Source organism: Orbicella faveolata, unplaced genomic scaffold, assembly GCF_042242905.1.
Source record: "Orbicella faveolata isolate gen_17 unplaced genomic scaffold, um_ofav_v1 contig_12, whole genome shotgun sequence".
NCBI lineage: Eukaryota > Metazoa > Cnidaria > Anthozoa > Scleractinia > Merulinidae > Orbicella > Orbicella faveolata.
In genome coordinates this window covers 31,736,102-31,759,955 of record NW_028301539.1, presented here as the reverse complement: position 1 = coordinate 31,759,955, position 23,854 = coordinate 31,736,102, and the positions used below count along the sequence as shown (strand labels likewise).

General features: G+C 41.2%; 1 protein-coding gene across 1 annotated transcript; it reads right to left on the bottom strand.

The window, feature by feature from the left end:
- Positions 1-1,223: 1,223 nt before the first annotated feature.
- On the bottom strand, positions 1,224-23,147 carry LOC110040258 (uncharacterized). The gene is made up of 13 exons (XM_089277506.1): positions 22,963-23,147; positions 12,027-17,739; positions 11,749-11,905; positions 8,959-11,393; positions 8,608-8,770; positions 7,913-8,191; positions 6,878-7,266; positions 6,459-6,758; positions 5,468-5,785; positions 4,608-4,838; positions 4,064-4,385; positions 3,348-3,476; positions 1,224-2,913 (listed from the first exon to the last, which is right to left on the bottom strand). The coding sequence occupies exons 1-13, from the start codon at positions 23,130-23,132 to the stop codon at positions 2,693-2,695; spliced, it is 10,827 nt and encodes a 3,608-aa protein (XP_089133632.1). The 5' UTR covers positions 23,133-23,147; the 3' UTR covers positions 1,224-2,692.
- Between the last annotated feature and the right edge of the window lie 707 nt (positions 23,148-23,854).

Genomic DNA, 23,854 nt, shown 5'->3' with positions numbered 1-23,854 from the left:
TCAGCGCCAGGTCAGAATTTTAAGATATCAACTGCAGCACTTTCCAAATCCATGGCTTTGAATTAAACTAGTTGCTTTGATCGGCCAATAAAAGACATAAAACTAACAACGTTCTCTCTGATTGTCAGGGGCACCCAAAGCTTTTAATCCCCTTCCGATTTTCTTGGGGGTTTGTCACCTCGAGCTTTCGTGACGTGAGACATTTAAAAGAGCTTTTCCGCGTAAAGAACGTTACAAATGCAAATATACATTTCACGACTTTAGGCGTGTAAATGAGATCGCTGCTGCGTCTCTTTTAAGAAAGAGTCGCGCGCTCAGAAGTAAACTGGCGTGATTTTGCTGTACATTTCATTCAGCTCGGTGCGTTTGCAAATACCTTATGAAACCAGACTAGATAACTTTTAAAAGCAAATTGTTACTTCTCAGATAAAAAGAATCTTTACAAAATCGTTGTTATAGACTAACGATTCGATCCAACGTTCTTTATTTACATGATAGCTTTAACTTTGTCGAGGCTGTTTCTTCTTCGCTACACGTCTTGGAATAAAGAAATATGGCGTTCAGGTAAAAATGTGCACAATTCTTGGTCAGTTCTTTGAAGATTTTGACGTGAAGTAACAGGCCCTTATAATCGAACGGGCGGGGAATTTACATGTCTAATGTCATAATGTATGCTTTTGCAGCTATAAGGGTTGTTGTGCGGAAAAACTCTAATGCCTGTTGTAACGGTCGTTTTGTGTCTCCAAAATTCGGAATGGCAATAGGATCTAAAGTTTAAGGGAAATGGAAAAAAAGCGCTAATTAATTCGAGAGGACTCAAGTTCCCCTAGAAATGAATGACCGAACAGATAAACATGTTTTAGCGCAGCCTAAAATTAATCTCCAGAACTTAAATCCGTCATTGGGTGCTCCTGTGCTTGTGCATAAAGTGAACTGGCGTGAGACGCGTGCAGTGGTTCTTGTAAAACTCGCCGGTGCTGTGCCGGTACATATTATCTGATTTTGTTTCGGCGTGTGGAGCTCCTCCACTGAATGATATGTTTCTGGGATGGTATTTTGGTACGTGCAGTTATTTCATCTACCGGCTTTCAGTGGCTTTTTCAAGCAACCTTTACAGTCGGTAGACATAGCTCCGATAATGCAGCTCTCATTACAGCTTGTTTAGAAGATACGTTGATTTTTACATGTTTTACTTGCAAATGATTAAACAACACTGCAGTACGTCAAGTTTCACAAAAATGCTTTTATTAAACAAATCTACTCTATAAATTAAAGTCTCACAAAAATTTTATAGCCGCTCTAAAAAATGGCAAGGTTTTTTCATCGATAAAGAAAATTTACAAAGACGGCACACGGACGGATCAATCTCTTAAACTAATTGTTAACTTCGTGACTGCATAGTTTAGGAATGGATTAGCCGAACACGAGACAAACTAGTACAACTGATGTTGACAATTGTAAAATACTGATCTGTGATATCAGATACCGGTCCATCTTCCCCTTAAGGCTCAGCCGGACAAGGCATTCTTAAGTCAAGTTAGTCATGATATCAGATAGCTACTTGAAAAGCTACAATTGTGCCTACATTTTTGGTTTCTTTATTCCTGAGTAGAAGAGCTTTGTTTATAGAAATCTAACCTTACTTAGTTACCATCGGTTTCTTGTTAATGCTTTAATGCTTAAAAAAATCAAATTATTCAGCTCACCATGGGCATGAACTTTTCTTAAAGCAGGCAATTACAATGTCAAACAATAAAAAGTATTTATCGTCACACGAGTTATTTATAATAAAAAAGATAAATACAAAAAGCTATAATATGTTTCTTCCCAACTTCTTACATTAATGAAATGGCCAACGGTCACTTGCAGAAAGAGTTGGAAAAATTCAGCTCATTTAGTTCTCTCTAAATCTTTTTTCTAAGACAATAAAAATTTTAAGCAATAAAAAACGATTCTTATCACACGAATTATTCTTGACAAAAAAATTAAATATAAAAGGCCAAGCTACTTCCCAACTTCTTGCAATACTGAAATGGTCAACGGTCACGTACGGAAAGAGTGGGAAAAATGACTTAGGTTGTGTTCACACTTGGTGCCTTGACACCGTCCCAAAATAGTGTTGCATCCAGACCCTGGGTACTCTAAAGACCCAAGTACTATCTAGTGCCCGAGCACAAGGTCGAAACTTTGTACCCGGGTACATGCATTGTGCACGAATTGTGGTATAAACATGCCCTTAAAAAAAAAGGTGTGTTCACATCAGCGTTCAGCGAGAATTGTACTCGGGCACCCTTCTTAGACACCAAGTGTGAACATAGCCTTACTTTTTGATTTAACAACGAGAACATGCAAGTTGCTACTACGTCCTTCACTTGTGTTGTAAATAAATTGGATACTCGTTAAAACATTCTTCTTGCTGATCTCAGCTGTAGAATTGCTGAATATTGGAGAAGCAAGGGGACAATAGCTCCATTTTTAATTGACCAACAAGGACCGCCAAAATTGCGGCTAATCAAGGAAAAAAAGAACAAAAATTGTGGCACTAATAGCTAATTTTTGAAGAAAATTCTGATGTTAAATAAAAATTTGTAAAGAGAGGCAATTTTTGTTTGACAGCAAGGACCTGCAAGCCGCAAATAGCCACTTTTGTTGAAAATTACCTTATGGAATGTGTGTTTATGCTACTATAGTTCTAACTGGTTAACAAAGTCACTGCAAATACAGCTTCTATCATGTTGTAAAATGCTTTTAGATCGGAATAATCAGTGAATTCCAAGTTGTAAACTCGTCGGCCTGTTATGACGGACGCAACTTGTCCCAGGTTCCCACTTTGATGAGCTCCAACTCTTCGCTTGCGCCAGGCATGCTTCTGGGCACTGGAGACCAGTCGTCCTGGCTGCACCATGCGGAGGCCTGAAAGAAAAGATTCTTGTGAGAAATGCTTTCTAAAATGAGTAACTTATTAATATAAAAAAATCTAAGGGTGATCTGTTTGAGAACAGCACACGCATAGAAAAGGCGGTTTTGCACATTGTTATGTGAACACGATTTGGTGGTATGTTTAGATTTTGTGAGGTCTATTTTACTAACGAATAACAACACCTGGAAGTTATTGTCTGGAAAGCCTAGAGAATTGAAAGTTTCGATTCCCAGCGATTATTCGTGTTTGCATCAAGCTATGTGAACATGCGCTGGTTTCTATTTCTTCAAATAAAGTTCGAGCGAAGCGAAAGGTACTGAGAGAAACGAATCCTGAAAAATTCGAAATTCTGCAGTCAACAAAATTTCGTCAAATTTTATAATAAAGCATTACTACGAGTACATAACAGCTTTAGTCGTTTTGTTACCTTCCAGGTCAATTATCTTTTTGGTTTTCTCGCTTTCGTCCGTTGCTCCTTCCTCGATTCTTGACCTCAACTCAAGTTTGTGAGCATCCTCGGTGAAGAAAAGTTCTCCAAAGTGTGGATATTTGTTGCCTAAAATGGAAAAAGGTCGAAGATTATGAGAAATAACCGTAGACCAATAAATTATCAAAGACGGGTCGGGTCTTCTCGGATCTTCTGGAATAATCGTACGTAAAGACTATTCTCTCGATTCAAGAATTCCTTTTTGAAAAACGGCATTGAAATATAAAGAGGGCATTTCTTTAAACGAAGGCGCTCCTAGTCTCCTTCGCAGCTTGGGTTGTCGTGCAAAGAGCATCGCCTGACGATCCAAATTATGCCTGTGAAGTATACTAAATGTTGCGAAAAAAAAAAAAACTGATGGACACATTGAAAGAAATACAAGTCACAGTTGTAAACGTGACCTCCGCGTTTCCAAATTTGTCGATCATGCAATCCACCCCTACTTATAGTGCTCGTCACTTCTTAATGGGTTCTGGTCATTTGCCGAGCACCGCGCTACAAATCCATCGCTACTGTTGGATTTCCTTTGCTCTAGGTATATAGAAATTCACTGCGTCTGTAAGCTACCCTAAAATGATACAAAGGACTTTCGACAGTGGAATAAAAACCATCAGCTGAACTTTTAACATTATCGAAACGCAATCACAACAAATTACCTTTCTTTGAGTGAAGGAACACTTTTACTCCGCTGCAAAACTTTTCCACGGCTCGTCTTTGATGGAATGTTCTTGTAGGTCTGGAGAATTCGGGGAACAACATCCGGTAGTTGAATGCGAGGGCTGTTGCTAGGATACCACCTGTCACTCGCGCATTGGGTAACTCGCTCAAAGAGAAATGATCACCAGGACAAACGAGCTTGGTTGTGCCTCCATCTACCAGCTGGCCCCATAATTCCTCAACGCGATATACTGCAGAAACTCCACCCGAGAAGCAGTCGCATTGGGCTTTGACATAGGTGAGATGTCCACGATAGCGGACCTAATGATAGAAAAAAGAGGTTGCGGAACTTTGGCATAATTCTCTGATGGTCAGTGGCCACGTTTAATGATTTGGCGTTCTCTTCATCCAAGAAATGCTGGTAAATACTGTTGCAAGTTTTGCCTCAAAGCATTGATTGAATTATCGCATTATTTAATTCTTACATGACTCCGTTATATTGGGTGGAACAGTAATTGAAAATCAATAAGACATGTCCCATACCTCAGCAGGCTGCCATTCTTTGAATGTTCTAAAAGAAACTTTGTGGTTTGTTAGAAGAGCCCTCCTGAGTGCCCTCAAGTTGTAGTTAGCGAGACCCTTCTCAAAGCTCCTTCTCTGCAGTTCATCTATGACCCAGTCTTGAGTGTGCTTCTTCCTCAAGGTTTTGAATTCTTCAGCTTCCATCTTTAGAGAATCTACAGCCAGTTTTGCCAGAAAGTTCTCAAAAGCAAGCTGTAACGGAGAAAAACGAATCAATTAATTTTTATTTGTTAATCGATTAACCTTTACCGCTAGGAAATAGCTTACTGGATGGCGTAGCGAATATACGAAACACACATGTGAACTGCGGTTGAAACATCAAACGAAATTGTTTGGGCGATACCGGTGCGTCGCTCTACCGAAAGGAGATAAAAAGCGTTGATACTGTAACCAAAGTAGCAAGCATTGCTTGCACTCGTGATCTGCGAGGAACATTCCATTCATTTGAGTACCAGTGAAAACTGAGCTACACTGCAGTTGCTCCACCAAGAAAAAATGCGTGGTCAACGGAACTTGAAACAGTCATTCAAACAAAAACTGAAATTAAACCTCATAAAGATCTAGGCATATATAAAACAAATACTTCATTCCGTAGCCTTCAGCTGGTACCCGTTAACTTTCTTACCATTCATTTATATATAACTATTTTTCTCTTTCTTATTTAAACGCTTTATTGCCAACAACCAAAGAGGAAGTTTTCGATTTTGTTACTCAGCGCTAGCTAGATTTTTTTTTAATAAGTTAGTTTTTATAACAAGATGGTATTGAATTAGCCAGGTAATCACTATCTTATCGTTGCAATGACCACTTTTCCCACGAACCTGAACCTGTCCAAGTTGAAACTGTTCATCGGCAACCATGGAAACAAGTCTATTGCTGACAGTCCGCGAGCGCGGATACCAAGGAAATGTGTCAATCATAGCCACAAACTCCACCCTCTGGTTCTGCTCTCTCAACAAGGACGCCATTTCGTAGGCAACAAGCCCTCCGTAGGAATATCCGCCAAGAAAGTACGGTCCATGGCGCTGCTCCGCGCTGATCAGTTGTACGTAATGTGCGGCAAGCTCACGCACTCCACTCCAGTCCTTACTCACTTCTGTTGGGTCAGTATAGCCCAGGGCATAGAAGGATATTAAATCCTAAGAATGGTAAAGAAAAGATATCAATACAACACTGAACAGTGGTGCTGCGTTAATAATGGCTTAAATCTGCACAAAGCAAACACACGCATACACACACACGCACCAACAAATACTGGGAGATGGGAAGAAGAATTTATGGATAGCAATCAGCTGAACGATACTTCTGTCAGGTACACCGAAATCACTCTTTGGCCAATTTCTATGAAAATGTGGCCCATGATGCTCTAAACCATTTTTGTTCGCTAATTTCAGGTAGCTAGAACGTGTACCACATGTGGGCCAATTGTAATCCACTGTTTAAGGAGGCAATGAGTGCCGTGTTGGTCTTGCAAGTTACGATGGTATAAAATTGACCTTCACTGCCAGTCAACTTACAACACTTAGAAGTTGTTATCAGAGTTAATAACCTGTTAAAAATGTGAGAATTGATAAAATATGCGTGTGCATCGTGTAAATTATTCGAGCATTTAGGTGAACTTTTTATTGGTAGCCCTAGTATTTAGTAGAATAATGGAACAGTAAGCTAGAACTTCTCTTGTGCAGTAGCAAAGTACAATATACCAAAGCCTAGTACGTAGGGGGGATTGTTGCTTTCGGTATATGCGAGGCAAGGAGAATTTGACTGATGAATATGAGACTTGACCGTCTATATACACTAGTTGGGAATCACCTGGCCTTGAAATCCCGTGGAAATCGCTGCCAGATTTAACGCATAATGGTGTGACGGATGTACACAGAAGAACTTGATGGCTGCGCCCTTAGGAGTGTACAGCGGTACAACTTGAATCTGACTCTCTGACGTGACAGTAGATAGGGCTGCGTCGGTCAGTCCGGGCTGTATTTGTGCAGGTGCATTTTCTAGGGTGACGTTATTTTGAAGTTGTTCACCAGGTACTCCTCCGCTAAGCCTGGCCGTGACGTCATTTGCAATTTTAAGCGCAGTTGTATCAGGCTGCATAAAGTAGAAAACCTGAAACAAGAGCAGCGTTTGTATCTCGTCAATTTGTACAAAAATATTACTACGATAATGCCGAAGATGACTTGCAAGCGGTTACAGTCAGCGGGCAGGCGATTATTTTTGCAACCCACCTCAAAAGAAACTTGCAAATTGGCTTCAAATTGTATTTTCAAGGTCAGTGCCCCAGCTGAGTCGAGACCATAGTTGTACAAGCTCTTGTTGAGATCTACCTCAGACCCCGAAGAGAATCCTGCCCATTCAACCAATACCAGGAGTAGGTATTCCTTGACGAGTTCGCGTCTTGTTTCTTCATCTTTCTCCAGCGTAATGTTTTGCGCCAGGGATTCTGACGTGTACGTCTGGTTTTCAGAATCATTAATTTCATCTCTGATCAGCGTCATTCTGGGCGTCTTCTTTAACCCGACAAGACTTCTCATGTAGCGAGGCCAGTCCACACCAAACAGGGTAATTTGGAAGCGGCTCGGTTGCTCACTTAGAACTTTGGCCATGTGTTTGACTCCTGTGTAAACATTTTAAAAAGGATTTAGAAGGTACAACTGTAACTTAAAGTATATGGTTTGAAGACAGAAGAACTGGAAGTTCATGAAATTGGGTCGAGTGAAAGGAAGACGCACGTTTCGAAAACCTGAGCGGGATAGCCATCTTGAAAGTAGGAAAAAGAATGATGGTGACTTACTGTGGGTACGACTGCCTCTCTTACCATCGTTCATGTCATGACAATGCCCGACTTAAATCATAGCCTTTTGCATGAATACGCTAATCTGAGAGTCTCTGTGGGGCAAAAACGTGTGGTACTATAGGTTACAACGAGGCTTTGCTACAAAACTGTTCTTCTCTAACCACAAAGCACCAAAACGCAAATGATCTTGTACATTCTTAAAAATAATTCATGGCACGTTTGTCGTCCTTTACGTCCTTTCGCAACAGGTCTCTGTTATAAGACGGCCCTTCTAACTACAAGCTCGACTATTAACTCTTGTACACGAAATTTTAATCCGAAAACAATTAAACATATTACTTCCATTAGCCATGTCAATACCCACATTATTAGTATCACCTTACTGGACGTTTAACCCTTTTTACCGTTTGAGAATATTGAGATATCGGGAAAATGTTTATTAGGTCTTAGCAAAGAAATAGCATACCATCTTTGGCTTGTATAAAGCCAAGTCCGCTCAAATTCATCAATTTAGCAACATTAGACTCTCGTTCCATCAAACCAGCTCCACTGATTGGTCCCCAGTTTATCGCCAATCCGGGTAGACCGAGCACATGTCTTCGGTACTGGGCAAGAGAATCTTGAAAAGCATTGCAAGCTGAGTAACAGCATTGCTTCAGGTTACCGAAGACCGAGGTCATGGAAGAAAACATGACGAAGAAATCCAAATCCATTTCCAAGCTCATTTGGTGAAGTAAGACGGAACCTTGCAAACAAATTGAAAACTGTTACCATAATGATTCTAGTTAGTCTCCGTTGCATAACTTTACTTTTAGGAGCTTAAGGAAAGGTGGTCACTAAGAATGTGGCGCTTTTTGAAAAACATATGTCGAGGCTCTAAAAGGACTCGTTGGGGACATCCACTAGGCATACCTCAATGAATTGTTTTTCTATATTTTTAAAAGCCACGCACAATAATTTGAAAAATGACTTGTTGTGCGGTGAGCCTAACCAACCATTAACGGACCTAATTAGTCCTTATTGGTATGGAAAGGTGGACGCTGATGGAGGAATTCATACAGAGGCTTTAACTACCAACTGCTAGGCATCACCCTCGTCAGCCGTTGACCAGGAACTATGGTAGTTTCGGCGAGAACAAAGTAACTCATTATGGAATCTTACCTTTTATCTTAGGGCCCATGGACTCGGCGAAGGCCTCAAACGTGAAATCTTTGACATACTCATCTCTAAGAATCATGGCAGTGATCACGATGCCAGCCACACTTGGAAGAGATTGAAGCTGCTCTTTAAAGGTCGCCATTTGCTCTTGTTTGGAAATGTCAATCTGTTAGGGTCAAAAATATAAAACGCTGTTTGGAATTTTTATCACCTTGCTTAAAGGTTCCACATTTACTGTGATTCAACAAAGCAACTTGCCCTTTATCTAACACTGAACCTTGTTAACCTCATTCTGTGTGTGGCGAACGTCTATCTAATAAAGCTTTTTTGGTATGATAATGGCACACTGGTTACCTGGAACATATGTATCTTCGCGCCTGTCCTTCCCTCTAGCTTTCGCACTTCTTGACATTTGGCATCTGAGGGCTTTGAACGGCCAAGAAGTCCAATAGACTTTGCTCCATTCTCCGCCATCCAGCGAGCCACTTCAAATCCATATCCTCGAATACCTCCTGCCACTAAGTACGTTCTGTTTTCTTTCAGGCCACATTCATCTAAACCAGTTGGAAGTACAGGAATCTTGTCGAGATCACTTCTTTTTCCAGATAATGGAAACGCGAGAATTTGAAAAGAAATGCTCGAGGAGGTGTTTGCTTGATGTTGTGGTAATGACGTTTTGTCGAAGGAAGTGGCTACGGCTTCAATTGCTGTTGACAAGTCTTCAGAAACCAGCTGCATTGCTAGAAGCTTTTCCAGGACTTCTTTGCCTTTCAGCAAATCAAGACTTGCTAAACTGAGCTTTTCGTAAACCTGCGGAGACCTGAGTATGTCTGCCATATCCTCTCTCTCATATCTGACATTTGTAGTTGCTGTAAATACGAGATCGCCAGTAAACTCGGAACTCAAGATTACAACTTTTCCTCCTCGTTTGAGCGAACGACAACTTTCTTGAAGTGCATTTGGAGCAGGTGGGTAAAAAAACAAAACGGCGTCGAAGCTGTGAAAAGAATCATCATTGAGGCAAAAGGAACCTTGATGGACCACACTTTCCGCACCCAACTCAAGAAGAAGGGCTTTTGTCGACGTTTGGCAAGTGTCAGGAATGGTGCAAAATACTCTGTGTCCGAGTGTTTTTGCAAGGGCAACTGCTGCTGGCCCAGGGCCACGGTTGGCTTCGTGTATCAGTAGTGACTGATTTTCTCCTGCTGATGCTACTCTTTGAAGAGCATAGGAAGCTATGGCTAGGCACGCTGGGATGTAAGCCGCTTGTTCCTTTGTCAGGCTGCTTGGTTTTACAAACATGTTATTGACTTGAATGGCAAGGGAAGGGGAAACCCGTCCAGAGGCGACCACAGCACACACTTCGTCTCCAATTTGTACACGAGTCTTCTCGTTTTCACCATGTACGTCTGTCACCTTTCCAACAACGAAGACGCATCCTTTTGGTTTGGCTAAATCAATCAGTGATTCTGAGGGTGTCCAGCAATATAGAAGATCTATTGAGAGCTCAGTGTGGGATGGCTTCGACAGGCTCTTCTCACGCAGGCAGAGAGTTGTTGACGAAGGGATACATGATAAGTACAATGAGCCTTTCTTCTTGCTTTCCATTTTCTGGTTTGTCGGTTGCTCTGGGGAAAGTTTTGTCCTGACCATACGACTAACAAAACGTTTGCCATTTCGAAAGGCAACCTCTTCTTCAAGGCTCTCACTCAGAATCTCCTCAGCCAATAAATCTGCTTCATGCATATCCTCTTTATTACTGAGATCAACAGATATCATCATGATCTCAAGCTCTTCGAGGCGTGCTGTTCGTCGAAATCCCCAGACTGAAGAACTCCACGGGATAGTACAGGCAGACTTCGGACAGGCGTTTAACAGCTGTGTACGTTCGGTGACAAAGAAAAGTCGAGGACTCAGCAACTCCTTCTCTATCAGCAGTTTGAGCAAGAAGGCAGAACTGTCGAGGGCGAGGCGTTGACCTTGATCGATCACATCGAATGTGTCCGGCAGGATGTTCGTTTCCACAGGCCACGTGTTCACGAGCCTAAGATTGGATAATTGGTCAGGTGGTATGCCCGAAAAGGCTGCTCTGATTGCTTCCTCTGCCTCGATGTTGAAACATCTAACATTTGGCAGATCAACTGTGACAAAATTGACTTTGGCTGCCTGAAGTCGCGCGATTAAGGCATCTGAAAAGACGGAGGAATCTTTCAGCACAATGCAAGTAGGGTTTCGGGTGGTTTCCTTCTGCCTTTGTAAAACATCCTCCATCCACTCTTCTTCAAAGGTTAGGTCATCAAAGGTAAATCGACGTTCTGTGCTAGTCAGCTCTGCAGTACGAAAGTCATTTATTGTGAGTAACACTTTACCGGATGGACTCATGACGGTAATGTCAAATTTTCCAACTAGGGTCATATCCGCGGTCACGTGGCAGTACAGCTGTTGGGTAGACGGCACGTCCCTTAACGTAATGCTCTTGAAACCCACTGGCACAAAAGAGGTATCTTCAGTTACAGAGTCCCCAATGGGAATAAAACAGGATTGAAGGCAGGCGTCTAAAATGCAGGGATGGACAACATAACTTTCAGCTTCTGCTTGAATAGCCGGTAGTCCACTGATGTCAATCAAGCAGAGTCCCTCGTTATCGCGCTGCCATATTTCTTTAATGAGGGAGAACGTGGGTCCATAGTTAAACCCAAGCTTTTCGGATATTTCTCTGAAGCGCTCTGTTGTCATTTTCGTCATATTTGTCATCCGCTCCTCTAAAGCTGGACCAATTTGGTCAAAGGCTACGTACATTAAAAATGAAGAAAAGATTTAATATATGACTAAACTATTTAGAAATATCTTGAACGCTTTGAGCAGATTTTCAATGTATGATGATTATCCTGTCAAGTGGTATAAATAGTTATATGGGTTTTAACAGGTTTTCATTTTCCAACAGTATAATTAACGAGAAAATTAAATTTGATGTTATCGTGTTGTAGTCTTTTTAAAATGGTTTGTGGCCAACAACAAGTAAAAGATAAGAACAACAACAACAACAACAACAGCAACAACAACAACAGCAACAGCAATAGCAATAATCAGAATTTTAAGACTGGTTTATCAACGTATTCGAAAACGTTTCAGCTATAGTAATACCTTTAGCTTCAAAATTCTCGCGTCTACGCAGCAGATCCAATGAAATGTTCCCACTGCTCAGAGCAATCTCTGACTGGTCATCCTGTAAGCTTGTAATGTAGAACTGAGCCTTGTCAATTTTGTCCTTCTTTTGGAAACGTAATCGTAAGTAACGAACCTGAAAGTTCATAGAGAAAATTTAGGCAATTATTGTACATCATATGTAGTATTTAAATCTTGCGAGAAAAAAGTTGAAATTCGACACACTCTTTCAAGTTTACGCACATAATGTTACCTACCTGTGTTTCGGGAAGGGTAAGAAGATTCAAGAGCTTCACATCAGTAAGTTCCAAGCAAGCAACATCTACGAATTTGTCCTTCACCATAGCAAAGGCCATTTCCACGTAGCCAGTTCCAGGCATCACAGCGCCTCCCTGAATAAAAGCATGATCCTTTAGAAGAGGGAAACGATGGAGGTCAATCTCAGTTTCCCAGCAGTGAAGGCCTGAATACGGCTCGGTCATCTTCACTTGTGCTAGAAAGGGATGGGCAAGCTTCTTTGTGGTTTCCTCAGCACCAATTGGAGGAATTATGGTTTGAAGCCGATTGTCCCTGAGCCAAAAATTCCTTTCAAGCCATGGGTAGTGAACTGAACGGACAAACCTGGCTGATGGATTCTTCTGTACTAAAGACCAATCTATGGGCAATCCCATCGTATACAGTCTACAAACTGTGTTCTGAAGAAAGCATCGGTGTTGGTCTTTAACAGGTACTCTCTTGCGAGGAAGAGTTGCGATGACAACTGGAGTTTCTTGCTTACTAAGATCCTCTTGACTAGCAATCTGTTTCACATAGTGGGCTAAAATGGGCTGCGTGCTGATCTCAATAATCTGCTTGTAACCATCGTGTATCAGGTGCTTCATCGCGGGATAAAACTGGACTGGACAGCGAATATTGCGCCACCAATAATCGCCGTTAAACTTCTGACCTGGGAGAACGTCACCCTCAACGGTAGAGTAAACAGGAATTTTCGACAATTGGGGGTTTAGCTTGATGCGTTTCATAGTTGCTTGAAAAGGCTTTCTGATGGGTTCCATATGCGTGCTGTGAAATGCACGTTTTGTTCCAAGAACGCGCCAGAAGGTGTCTTTGGCGTGCATTTTTAGGTGTTGACCCAAAGCTTCGATTGACTGGGCTTCCCCAGAAACTGTGACACTTTTTGCATCATTAACTGCAGCAATGTCAAGTGTACTACTTAACTTCAGGTCCATCAGTAATGCTGTGGCGTCTTCCGCAGACATGCCTAGAGCCGCCATACCACCATTATTAGGGGATTTTTCTTGCAGAGTTGAGCGAGCCAGCACCAGCTGAACAGCTTCTTTGACTGTTATGATCCCAGCAACACAGGCAGCTGCAAATTCTCCTAAACTGTGACCAATGACGGCGGATGGATGGATTTTCCAGGACATAAGCAGACTTGCTGTTGCGTACTGGATAGCAAAAGTGGCTGGTTGTGCAATGTAATTCTCTGAAATTCTTGAAATGTCCTCTGGCGCCATTAGCTCGTCCATGAGCGACCACTTCATACCTTGCTCATTGAGTAAATTGCTCACCGTCAAAACAGCTTCTCTGAAGACAGCTTCACTTTCAATTAACCGTCTTCCCATCGCATACCACTGAGAGCCCTGACCACCAAACATGAAAACGAGCTTTCCATCATTGGATTTCACTTCTGCGTAGGAAACCAACTTATCCCATCCAATGGAGTCATCAGCGTAGTCTGCTAGAGAACTGGATGCTTCGGCTGTGGAACCAAAAGCAAGGGCCAACCGATGTGGGAATTGACTGCGCCGTTCATTCAAAGAATAGCATAGGTTTTCCACAAAACGCTCATCCATATCTTCTACATTATTCTTGATCCATTCTGAGTAACGTCTTGCCATCTTCTGTAGAGCTTCTTTTGAGCGTGCTGACAAGGTGAGGACGTTATTTAGGCGATTAACGCTCATTTCATATGAGCATTGCTTTGAGGGAACTTCACGAAGGATAAGATGCACGTTTGATCCTCCAAAACCAAACGAGTTTAATGCTGCTATCCGGGGTTTTCCCTTTTCTGTTACCCATGGTTCAGTTGTTCGTTGCACAACAAATTCGTTTTCTTCCAGCTTAAGCTTGGGATTCAGCACATTTATATCAACAGTTGGCACATATTTCTTCTCTTTGATCATCAGAGCGACCTTGATTAGCCCAGCAAGACCGGAGGTAGATTCTGTATGATTGAGGTTTGACTTAACAGAACCAATCCTTAACTTACGTTTGGACGTTGCCGTTCGCCTGCTGTAGGTATCAGCTATCGAGTCAATCTCTACCACATCTCCAATTGCGGTACCAGTGCCATGCGCCTCAAAGAAATCCACGTCTTCTGGATCCACCCCTGACCGTTCTAGAACCCTTCTAGATAGTTCAGCTTGCATCTTTGAACTCGGAGCAGTCATCGGTACAGCGTTTTGCCCATCGCTATTCATTCCGCAGGCAACGATCTCGCAATATTCGTCATCTTTGTCATTCAAAGCCGCATGCGACAGCTTCAAAATAACTGCTGCAAAACCTTCTCCTCTTCCATAGCCATCTCCTGAAGCATCAAAACTTTTACTGCGTCCGTCAGGGGCAAGGAGTCCACCTAAGCTGGCCGAAATTTGAAACACCTCACTGAGAATAATGTTAGGCGCGCAAACGATGGCTATGTCGCAATCGTCGTTGTGCAGGTTGTCACAGGCTATTTTGAGTGCAGTTAAGGATGAAGAGCATGCCGTGTCAACGACCAAGCTTGGACCTGTCAGATTTAGACAGAAGGACACCCTGTTGGCGATAATAGACAATGTGCTTCCTGTCGCGGCAAATTGGTCCATAATGCTGTAATTTGATGGATCTGATCCGAGTTTTGAGTGATCAAGGTTCATCACGCCGACAAACACCCCTGTTCTGCACTTTTGAAGATCCTCCAGTCGCATTCCAGCATCTTCAATGGCCTCATATACAACTTGTAGTAGAATTCGTTGCTGAGGATCCATTCCACGGGCTTCCTGATCGGATATACCAAAGAACTTGTTGTCAAAGTATTTTATTTCTTCTAAGTAGGAACCTTTGACAACAGAATGGCGTCCTGTAACAAACCGCTTAGGATTGTAGTACTCAAAGAAGGCCTTATGTTGCTCGGGTCTGTTCTCGGGGTACGCAGTAATCGAACTCTTTCCTTGCTCAAGTAAATGCCAAAACTCGTCCTTGCTCTTTGCTCTGGGAAATCTGCAGCTGATGCCAACGACTGAAATTCCAGGGCGTTTAGACCTGAGCTGATGTATATCGCCATTTCGTACTTGCAACGATACTTCGTCGGTTTGTTCCTTGGGAGTTGGTTGTATATGTATGTCACTTTGAGAATCAAAACTGTGCACCAACTGGAGGAACAGAGCGATTATTGCCGGGAAAATAACAAGGGCGTGAGTCACCCCCAGAATAAGGACCAGCGGGACAAGACGATGGAAAACTTCAGATAGACTTGGGTAAATAAACCCCAGTGAAACTGATCCAGATGTTGTTATCAATGCTTCAGTTATCACAGACCACCCAACAGAGCAGAGGGCCTCGGCCATCCGACCTCGTATTTTTAACTTTGCTGAAAATACCAATGAATTAGCCACCAGATTGCTGAAATTCAGGGCTTGCACCATTGTCATGAAAAGAGATAGAAAGTAGATGTGGTTTAGATGAATTCCCCACGCTTGCATTATAGCTGCTGCCTCTAACACGAGAAAATCAAATGTTGCTGCCAGGAAGAGACTAATTCCGAGACTTGCGTTTGAGAATAGAGAAAACATGAACACTACTACCGTGGCAGTTATAAAAACTATGATGACTACTTCTCGTTCCAACAGAAAGAGGTCGTCAAGATCAAAAAATTTCTCGGAGACTGGTACTGCTTCCAGGGAAGACTGTTCCAGCAAATATTTTCTAAGTTTCTCTAGTGATCGTCTGTCTTCTCGAAATCGGTTATGTAGTTCTATCTTGAGATGGATTCGAGATGCCAGAATTCTAGGCTGAGACTCCGTATCCTCGAGACGTAAGTCTTGTCGAAAGGGGCCGTTGTGGATTTGATCGAGGAAAAGTTCTAAGCACCGGTAGAATTCTGAGTTTGAGCAGGTCATGTTTTGACGTTGTTTCCACTGCCGAAAGGCGGCCATCCAACAGAATGATTGCCCCTCGTAGAAGGAAGCTTCTTGCAGTTCCACGCAAAGGTTTATTATTTTATTCTGTACAGTGTTCTGTGAATAGTCAATATCCTCCGAGAATACGATGCTTGTATCGGTTTCTTTACCAAAGTACTTTAGTTGTGCCTCATTAAACTGTTTGAAATGATCAAGTTGGTTAAGTGATTCGGTGGTGTCCGTTCGCTCATCAGGCTTTGAAGCAGACAACACACACAAACCTAGGATACAGGCAAGAATGAAAAGTGACAAAATTTTTCCACCAAGGGACGTTGTTATCCGTGTAAGGCCTTTCACGACGCGTCGAATTTTCGATTTTGGGCATTGCACGAGTCCTTGTTCTAAGCCTCCAAGGCTTGTTATTGAAGATCTTCTTCTACTTGATCGCAGACAAGGAATGTTCAATTTCTCCAACCTGCTTTCAAAATACATCAACACTATGACTGTTACCGCAAAGGATGCTAATGAAACTAATACATAGGCTACTAGTGTTGCCACGAAAAATTCTGAAATCACATCAAAGGGAGATTTGATCGCAATCCCAAAAAGAATAGTTCCACATAGCCCCGAAAATGCAGTGAGGAGTCCCGCTCTAGTAAAGCAGGAGCTGACTCGATGTTCAAGTGATGGCACTTTCTTTTGCCGCTCCCATTCCACAAGAAATAGTATTGTGTCTGAGACTGCTTTTCCCACAAGAAAAAAGGGAATAAACAGTGTCGTTGGGAAAAGGGATGTGTTGGTCATTGAGATGATACCCGCAGAACAGGTCATGGGGAATACAATAGATGAAATCATCAGTAACACTGTTGCTAGGCAACTGAGATTATCAAAGGAAAGGAATATGAGAGTAAAGATAAGAACAGCCATTGCCACTGCTGTAACATAAAGTGGCAATAGCTCCACTGTCAAGACGCTTTCCAATGCATCGTTTCTTGTTTTTCCAGTCTTGAAGACGAGTTCTGCACATTTTAAGTGACGTCCCAACGACGAGAGGAGACTCTCAAAAGATGTTTCAAAGTTCACAACTGATTCGTCGTCTTCTTTAGTGGTTGTCTTTTTAAGGAAGTAAATAAGTCGAAGAGCGTCGGCCCGAGCAGTCGGTGGATCTGTTTTCCGTTGAACTTTAAAATTACTCAACAATCGCTTAAAGGAAGAATTGAAAGTTTGGCCAGAGGAGAGAACGACAGTGGAATTCGCCAACTCACCAACCAGAATGGAAGAAAGGTTCCCCAGATTTTCAAACTTTGTGCCAGCTAATTCGAGAGGACTGCTGATGATACAGTTATGTTCCTCTGGTTTGTCTGGAAGCAATTGCCTGGAGCATATTTCACTATAGCCAGTAATGTTCTCTATGGTCTGGTGGACGAGAACGGCGTCTTTCAAACAATCTTCACTGAGGATATCTTGGCCATGTTTAGGGACCATGATGATCTGTTCTTGGCGCGCTTCAAGAAGAGGAAAGAACTGTGCTGCATGATGTAAGTCTTTCCTGGACTGGCTGTCAGTCGCAGTGAAGCGTTCAACAGAGGGATGCTCGACGCGAAGGCGAATGAATCCTAGACAGCTTACAGTAACAACCATGAGCGACAGAAGAAGGACAACCCATGGTTTACGAGCTAGAAGGAATCCCAACTTCTCGAACGTTTTTTCGTAGAAAAGGCGGGTGCCATAAGATAGGTATCTTCGTCCTCTGTTGATGTTCCCACACCCAAGGCGACGCTTTTTACGGGTCGGGTGAATATGGTACGATCTAGACGCAAATATGCGATTTTTTTAACTACTGGTTTTGTTTTTATTGAAAACTTATAGTTAAGGTAAAGAACGAGAGACCGAAGTTCGTGTGGTTGCTAAGGTATAGAGATACTGAAAATTGCGAACAAACGACGAGAATGCCATTTTTTTAAAGGATTATGTTATTTATTGAAAAATTGTGGTTTAGCTAACATGAGCCCGAAATGAAATGAAACGATCGACATAAATTTGCTATAAACTAAATTGCATCCCTTTTGGGTTACAACAAAAACTAGGAGATGTGTATTTTCATCTTAAGTCCTCGTATCCATTTTAAAATATTTTCACTAATTCAAGATCATTTCCTAGGTACTCGTTCCGAAGAGCTTATGTTCTCAAACTAGTTTACACAGAAAAACGACATGTTTGCGTTTAAAAGTTTAGGAAAGTGATGAAGAATTTGTCAGTCGTAAAATGTTAACTTAGCTGAGTATCGTAATCAGTGTTGGTACTATTTACACTTCTTGACTGGGGTCATTCCTGACTAGGACAGCACAACCTACCGGTTGGTTATGAGAGGGATTTTGACGGATAAAAGTGAAGACACTGAAAAATTGAGTCTGAATTAATAATAAGGGGAGAGACAGTTTCCTTCCTACAAATTTACTACAGTGGACCGAGGTCTGTATCGCCCAAAAGACTGACTGAGAATGGAAATTCTGGAAATTGAGAAAACATGAACACGATGGAAATGACACATACACAAGGATTTCTTACTCGAAACGCTGGGTGGCTGAGGTAACTGCGAAGGGCATTTCATATGTCGACACACAACCAGGCCTGACCATCAATCTGTTCTAGGATAATATTTAAACCGTGTGTTCGCGATATAAGTAATTTATCTTGAAGTGAGTTTTGTGTTCACTTAGAAATCAAGTTTTTTCACTGAAGTCTTGTTTTCTCTACAAGGTTAAAGAACAAGCGACACCTATGAACATCTATTCAGTTTTCTTGTGAGATGTAGCCCTTTTGGCTCATTTTCAGGCCTTTTGCGATCAACTGTACCGTGTGACGGAATGGTGCAATTGAATTTGTTTACCCAACACTCTGACTTAGTCTTAAGCGTCCTTTTGAAGTAGAAGTACGAAAAGACACCATACAGGGCCTATGTCGACTGGCATAAGAGAAGAATAAGATAATAATTTCAGGAAAGTTCAATTAACGTGATAACACATTCTGTATTCTGAGTGCTTTCAACCCTCAATCAAATTAAATGGGTGAAGTTCTTTAAGTTTTTGTTGTAAACTATTTATATCGTTATTATTAGTGGTCTGGAACCTAGACTGTGAAAAACTATTTGCAGTGATTTAATAACATTAAGTTTCACGAGTCTCTATTGAGAAGCCATAGCTAACAAAACGTCAGCCCTCACTGCTGACATTGAAATTTAGAGTTCGCTGTAGTTCTTGAATGAACAAAGTCAGCTCTTGAATTTTGCAACGAAAGTCAGTTTTTGCTATACTCCAAAACCGATGTCAAAATGATCGCATTTTATTGTATTGAACTCAAAGACTTTTTATTTTGAACATTACTACTTTCTCGCTACTACTCATTAGCGATTTTTTTTATGCCATCGTGTGTTACCATCGCCACATTTGTACAACTCACTGTCCTTATCTATTCTAATTATTCGTGTCACCTACATATATACACCGCTTTTTATGTCACGCACAATGAGCTAAATTGGTATCGTTTGTTGTCACGAAATGTCTAACCTGATAATCGTGCTCGCTACAACATAATTTACAAAATGCCGTGTTTTGTGAAAAAAAGCTTTGGAAAGAATCAAGCCTTATAAGCCTTGATATTACGCTGTAGTCCATGCTGTCTTATGACTCCTAATCTCGTACTCTATTCAGCACGCGGGAAAAAATGTTTTTTTTTTTTTTAGTGACATTGCGTTGCAGTCTCAGTGTCCTGTTTTCTGAGTTGTAGTCTTGCACTCTATTCAGCATGCAATATAACATGTATTTTTAGTGATATTGCGCTGCAGTCTATCCTGTTTTCTGAGTTGTAGTCTCGTCCTCTATTCAGCATGCAGTATAACGTGTCTCTTTCACTGTTTATTATTCTTATAACAGGTATAATCTTTTCGGGTGCTAGATTCATGCTCTATTCGGCAGGGAGTACATTTTCTCATTTTTTCCCCCTTTTATTGTACTGAAGTGGATGTTGTTATATCGGTTGTGGTCTTGCACTGTATTTGGCTCGCTGTAAAAGACGTACATTTTGATCATTCATGCTTTTATTTTTCTGTAGTTGCACGACACTGCACATTTGTTATTGCAGGACGATACACTCCACGCGTGTCGAGTTTGTTACTCATTTTGTGAAGTCACGGCAGCACAAGCTGATATCTTTAATTGGCTTTAGAAGTCTAGCCGTTTTGTGTAATTTGTTGCATTTTTTACGCTGCTGGAGGTTGCAGATTTTGTCTACATTGTATGTGCGTGAATTGATTGAGTTTACTATGTATTTCCTTTCTAATCCTGGTTTACCACATGCTATTGCGTAAGGACATAATTTATGCATTGTACTCTTCTCGGCATTTTACACACCACTTGAAAAGGTCAAACAAGATCCTCGCGACATTCACTAAACTAACATGTCTGAAATGCGACGGATAACACCATTGGGAAAGGACACATGATGAGACTCTAGGCGAAAGGACGAACCTAGTGTTAGACGGGACTCGCGATTAACAAAAAGTAAAAAACACTACGGAGGTGAGGAAAAAAACAAACAAAACAAAGCAAAAAAATAGTTGTTTACTATCGGTTAGTGATTCGGCATAGGTGCTTTACAACAACAGAAACAATTACTTCCAATTCAGTATCAAAGGTAACATGACAAAGACCGCTAAAATTTGACACGGATTACATGTAAGAACGATGGAGTTAAAAAAGGATAAGAACTTCAAGACGAAACTCCTTAAAGGCGACCATTTTGATCGACAAGACCACTCAATTTGTTTTCTGAAATAGTTTTACTATGTAAACTTAAGACTGTCTCATCGAATATTTTGCAAGTCAAATTCAACAAACCTACACGGTCTACATGGTAAACGTATAGTTAGAAGTGTGCCTGTGTGCACCAATCTGTTGTTCATGACATTATTTTGGCTGAGAGTCGGGACTGACTGACCCGTGTACGATTTCCTGGTTTAATATAAATAGTTTGGAACAGGAACGGTAATAGATTTACAACAGCTGTAAAGAGGATAGCGGTTTATGCGTGACCAGGGCATTAGTAAATAAACGTGATATGCACGTAAATTTTGGTACAATTCGTACGTGAAACGGGCTCTTGGGCCCTTCTTTGTTACAATACGTGGACACAATTTGATTCGAACCCTTCGCTAAGGTTTCTGGCGTCTCAGTCAGAGATTGTGTGCCTTCTAAAACTAATTGTGAAGAATTCAGCAGGAGGAATGAAAAATTCAAAGTTGAAATTATTAAAAAGATAGAGCTTTGATTAAAAGATAAAGAACTCTTCTCTGAGTTATTGTACTTTCCAACTTTTCATAGGTTGCGATTTTTTTCTTCGCTAATTGGCCAAGCGAGTTTTCCTTTCAAACCTTGCATGCATGAACGCGTATGCATACTACGCAAATAAAATACTGAACCTTTCAACCTTAACTCTGTCCGGTGTTGCTGAAGCGTGGCAGTCTGTAACACACTGTCGCAATATTCCGCTAGGTCAAGCGCGAAAACAATGCCAAACAATCCCAGCATGTGGTTTTGTCACCCATAAGGGTTTTGTTTTTAGCAAGAAAACTATGAAAAACAAAGTGAAAACAAAAGCTATAAACACAAGACACATGCAAACGAAAGGTTTTGAAAGATGATGTAATCAGATGCCGTATTTTGTGACTCTATGTTATAGGAGCGCTCAGTCACGGTTTGAGCATATTGAAAAGTTAGCAATCCGTGTCAATCTTCTCCATCCTTAGCCATCCTTGTTCCTTGATGATTTATCATTATCTCTTTGGTGTTTTTCTACCTTATTAAACTGTTATTTTCAGGTTTCCTACCATTTAAAGGTAATTTTGTATGTGGCCAAAATAACTCAAAATACCGTGAATGAGCTCCTTTAACCCATTGACCGCTAAACCCGACAAAATCAGGGCTGAGAGACTTGCTAAGCCTTCACTTTCTATGATAAGAGATCGAGTACAGTTAGTTTCCCAACGCTGTAGTAGACATAAATACGGAAGCAGAGTCAATGTTTCAGCGGTCAAAAACTTTCGACGCTGTCACAGCGTCTCAAGAGAAAATGGCGGAAATCTATTTGTCACGTGAGCTTGGGTTAACAAAGTCGCGTGCTAAAAGATCCCCGTACGATAAGAGATGTTTTTCATGTACAGCTGATAAAGCGGGTAAAAAATGTCACAAAATATACCTTAGTGAGCACGATTTGATGTTCTGGGCGAGAGATACACACATAAAACCTACGAATTTGTATTCTGAAAATCGAAGAAAACCTTGTCCTTTTCACTATCGACGATAAACACTTTTAGTGCAAAATCTTCAGTTTTCTTGATATTCTGGTGAAAACGTTTCCAAAGCACACAAACGCCGCTAAATGACCATCGTGACCACCAAAGAACGTAAAAGACAAAGAAATGGAAAAACGCCGATAAAAAAAAAATCGACAAATCTCAAAATTTTGCTTTCTGCCCTAACCGAAATATTAAAGTGCTGCCTAAAAATGGAAGAGAATGTACAAAAATTAAGGGTTAAAATTCACGGAAGTCCGACAGTTCAATTTACTTTTCATGCCTGCAACCTGCTCTTCTTATGCGAGTTTCACTCAGTTGCACTGTTCAACTTTCAGAAACACATTGCGACTTTTTATCTTACACCAGGATGTCCCACTTCTAATGACAATTCCAAACACGAAGAGACAGGATTATCGAAGCTTCGATATTTGTATAAATTATACAGTCGTTTCTTAAACAACTCTAACGGTTTTATTATATTCTCCAGGCCAGGAGTTGAAGGGTCATTTAAAGGAAACATTTGTTTTTTAAACAAATTCGTAATCCTTATTGGCCGAGAAGAGCAGTCGGACTGACCTTGGCATTCCATGAAGACGAAAAAAGAAAAACTATTACAACGTACAGTAACATTAAACTATGACAAGGGACCGAATGATTACGAGAAAGAGAAAAAGCACTAACCGGCCACTTGCTTTGCTTGAATCTTGATTCAACTTGGTAGCCGCCTCAAACTCGGCCATGATAAGACTCGAGTTATCCAAGCGAGTACCACCACTGAACTTTGTCGACTGGAAGATATCAATTCGAGGTGTACTCTGTAGGCAAAACTCTACTCTAATGGGAAGAAACATCGTGCAGAGATATTTATACCCCAGTTATAGCTGCAAAGGTCGTCACAAAGGTTGTCAGCGCATGAGGAACAAAACCAATTTCCTCTTCAGCACTCAAAGAACATACACCCACTTTACCCCAACACGCAACAATCAAGTTCAGCTTTGAAGTTTCCGCATTCGCAAAAAATTGAATATTTACAATATTCCTATCAGGAGTACGTAACAGTCGACTTTTCACAAAACGTGTACTCGCTTTGCTTGCCTCGAAACATAAAATTAAAAAACGCTTTTTGAAAGCTTCTTACTGAAATCTGTTTTCAAAGAAGTTCGAATAATAAGAATAAGCATTGAACACAATGTTTTCGTTTCTGCGATAAGACGTCAAAGACTCGGGCTTATAGTGATTCAAGAAAGTTTATAAAATCTTCTTTCTTTTACTTAACTTCACAACATGAATCAGTTACCCTGCTCCAATCTATGTGCCAACTTAAATTACCCTTTAATTAAGGCCTTTAGATCGCTTTCGATCATCTCACTCTCTTTGTTTTTTTGTATCAAAATCTAATTTTTAAACTGAGCCTGAGAGTTCTTACTTTTCTTCCATTTGACCCTGAAATGTTTTTAGGTTCCATGCCACGTGCACCTACCCAATGAATCAATCCGCATGTGTACGTGCCTAGCTAGGATCAGGAAGTTCATCAAAACAGCTACAACGGAAGATGTTTAAGCGTGGAAGCTGT

Bases quoted from the DNA above. Each gene is read 5' to 3' on its own strand.
- LOC110040258 (XM_089277506.1), bottom strand. From the start codon at position 23,132: ATGTTTCTTCCCATTAGAGTAGAGTTTTGCCTACAGAGTACACCTCGA. The intron at 4,386-4,607 runs GTATGGGACATG...TTCTATCATTAG, and splicing joins AAGAATGGCAGCCTGCTGAG to GTCCGCTATCGTGGACATCT. The intron at 2,914-3,347 runs GTAACAAAACGA...CTTTTCTTTCAG, and splicing joins AAAGATAATTGACCTGGAAG to GCCTCCGCATGGTGCAGCCA.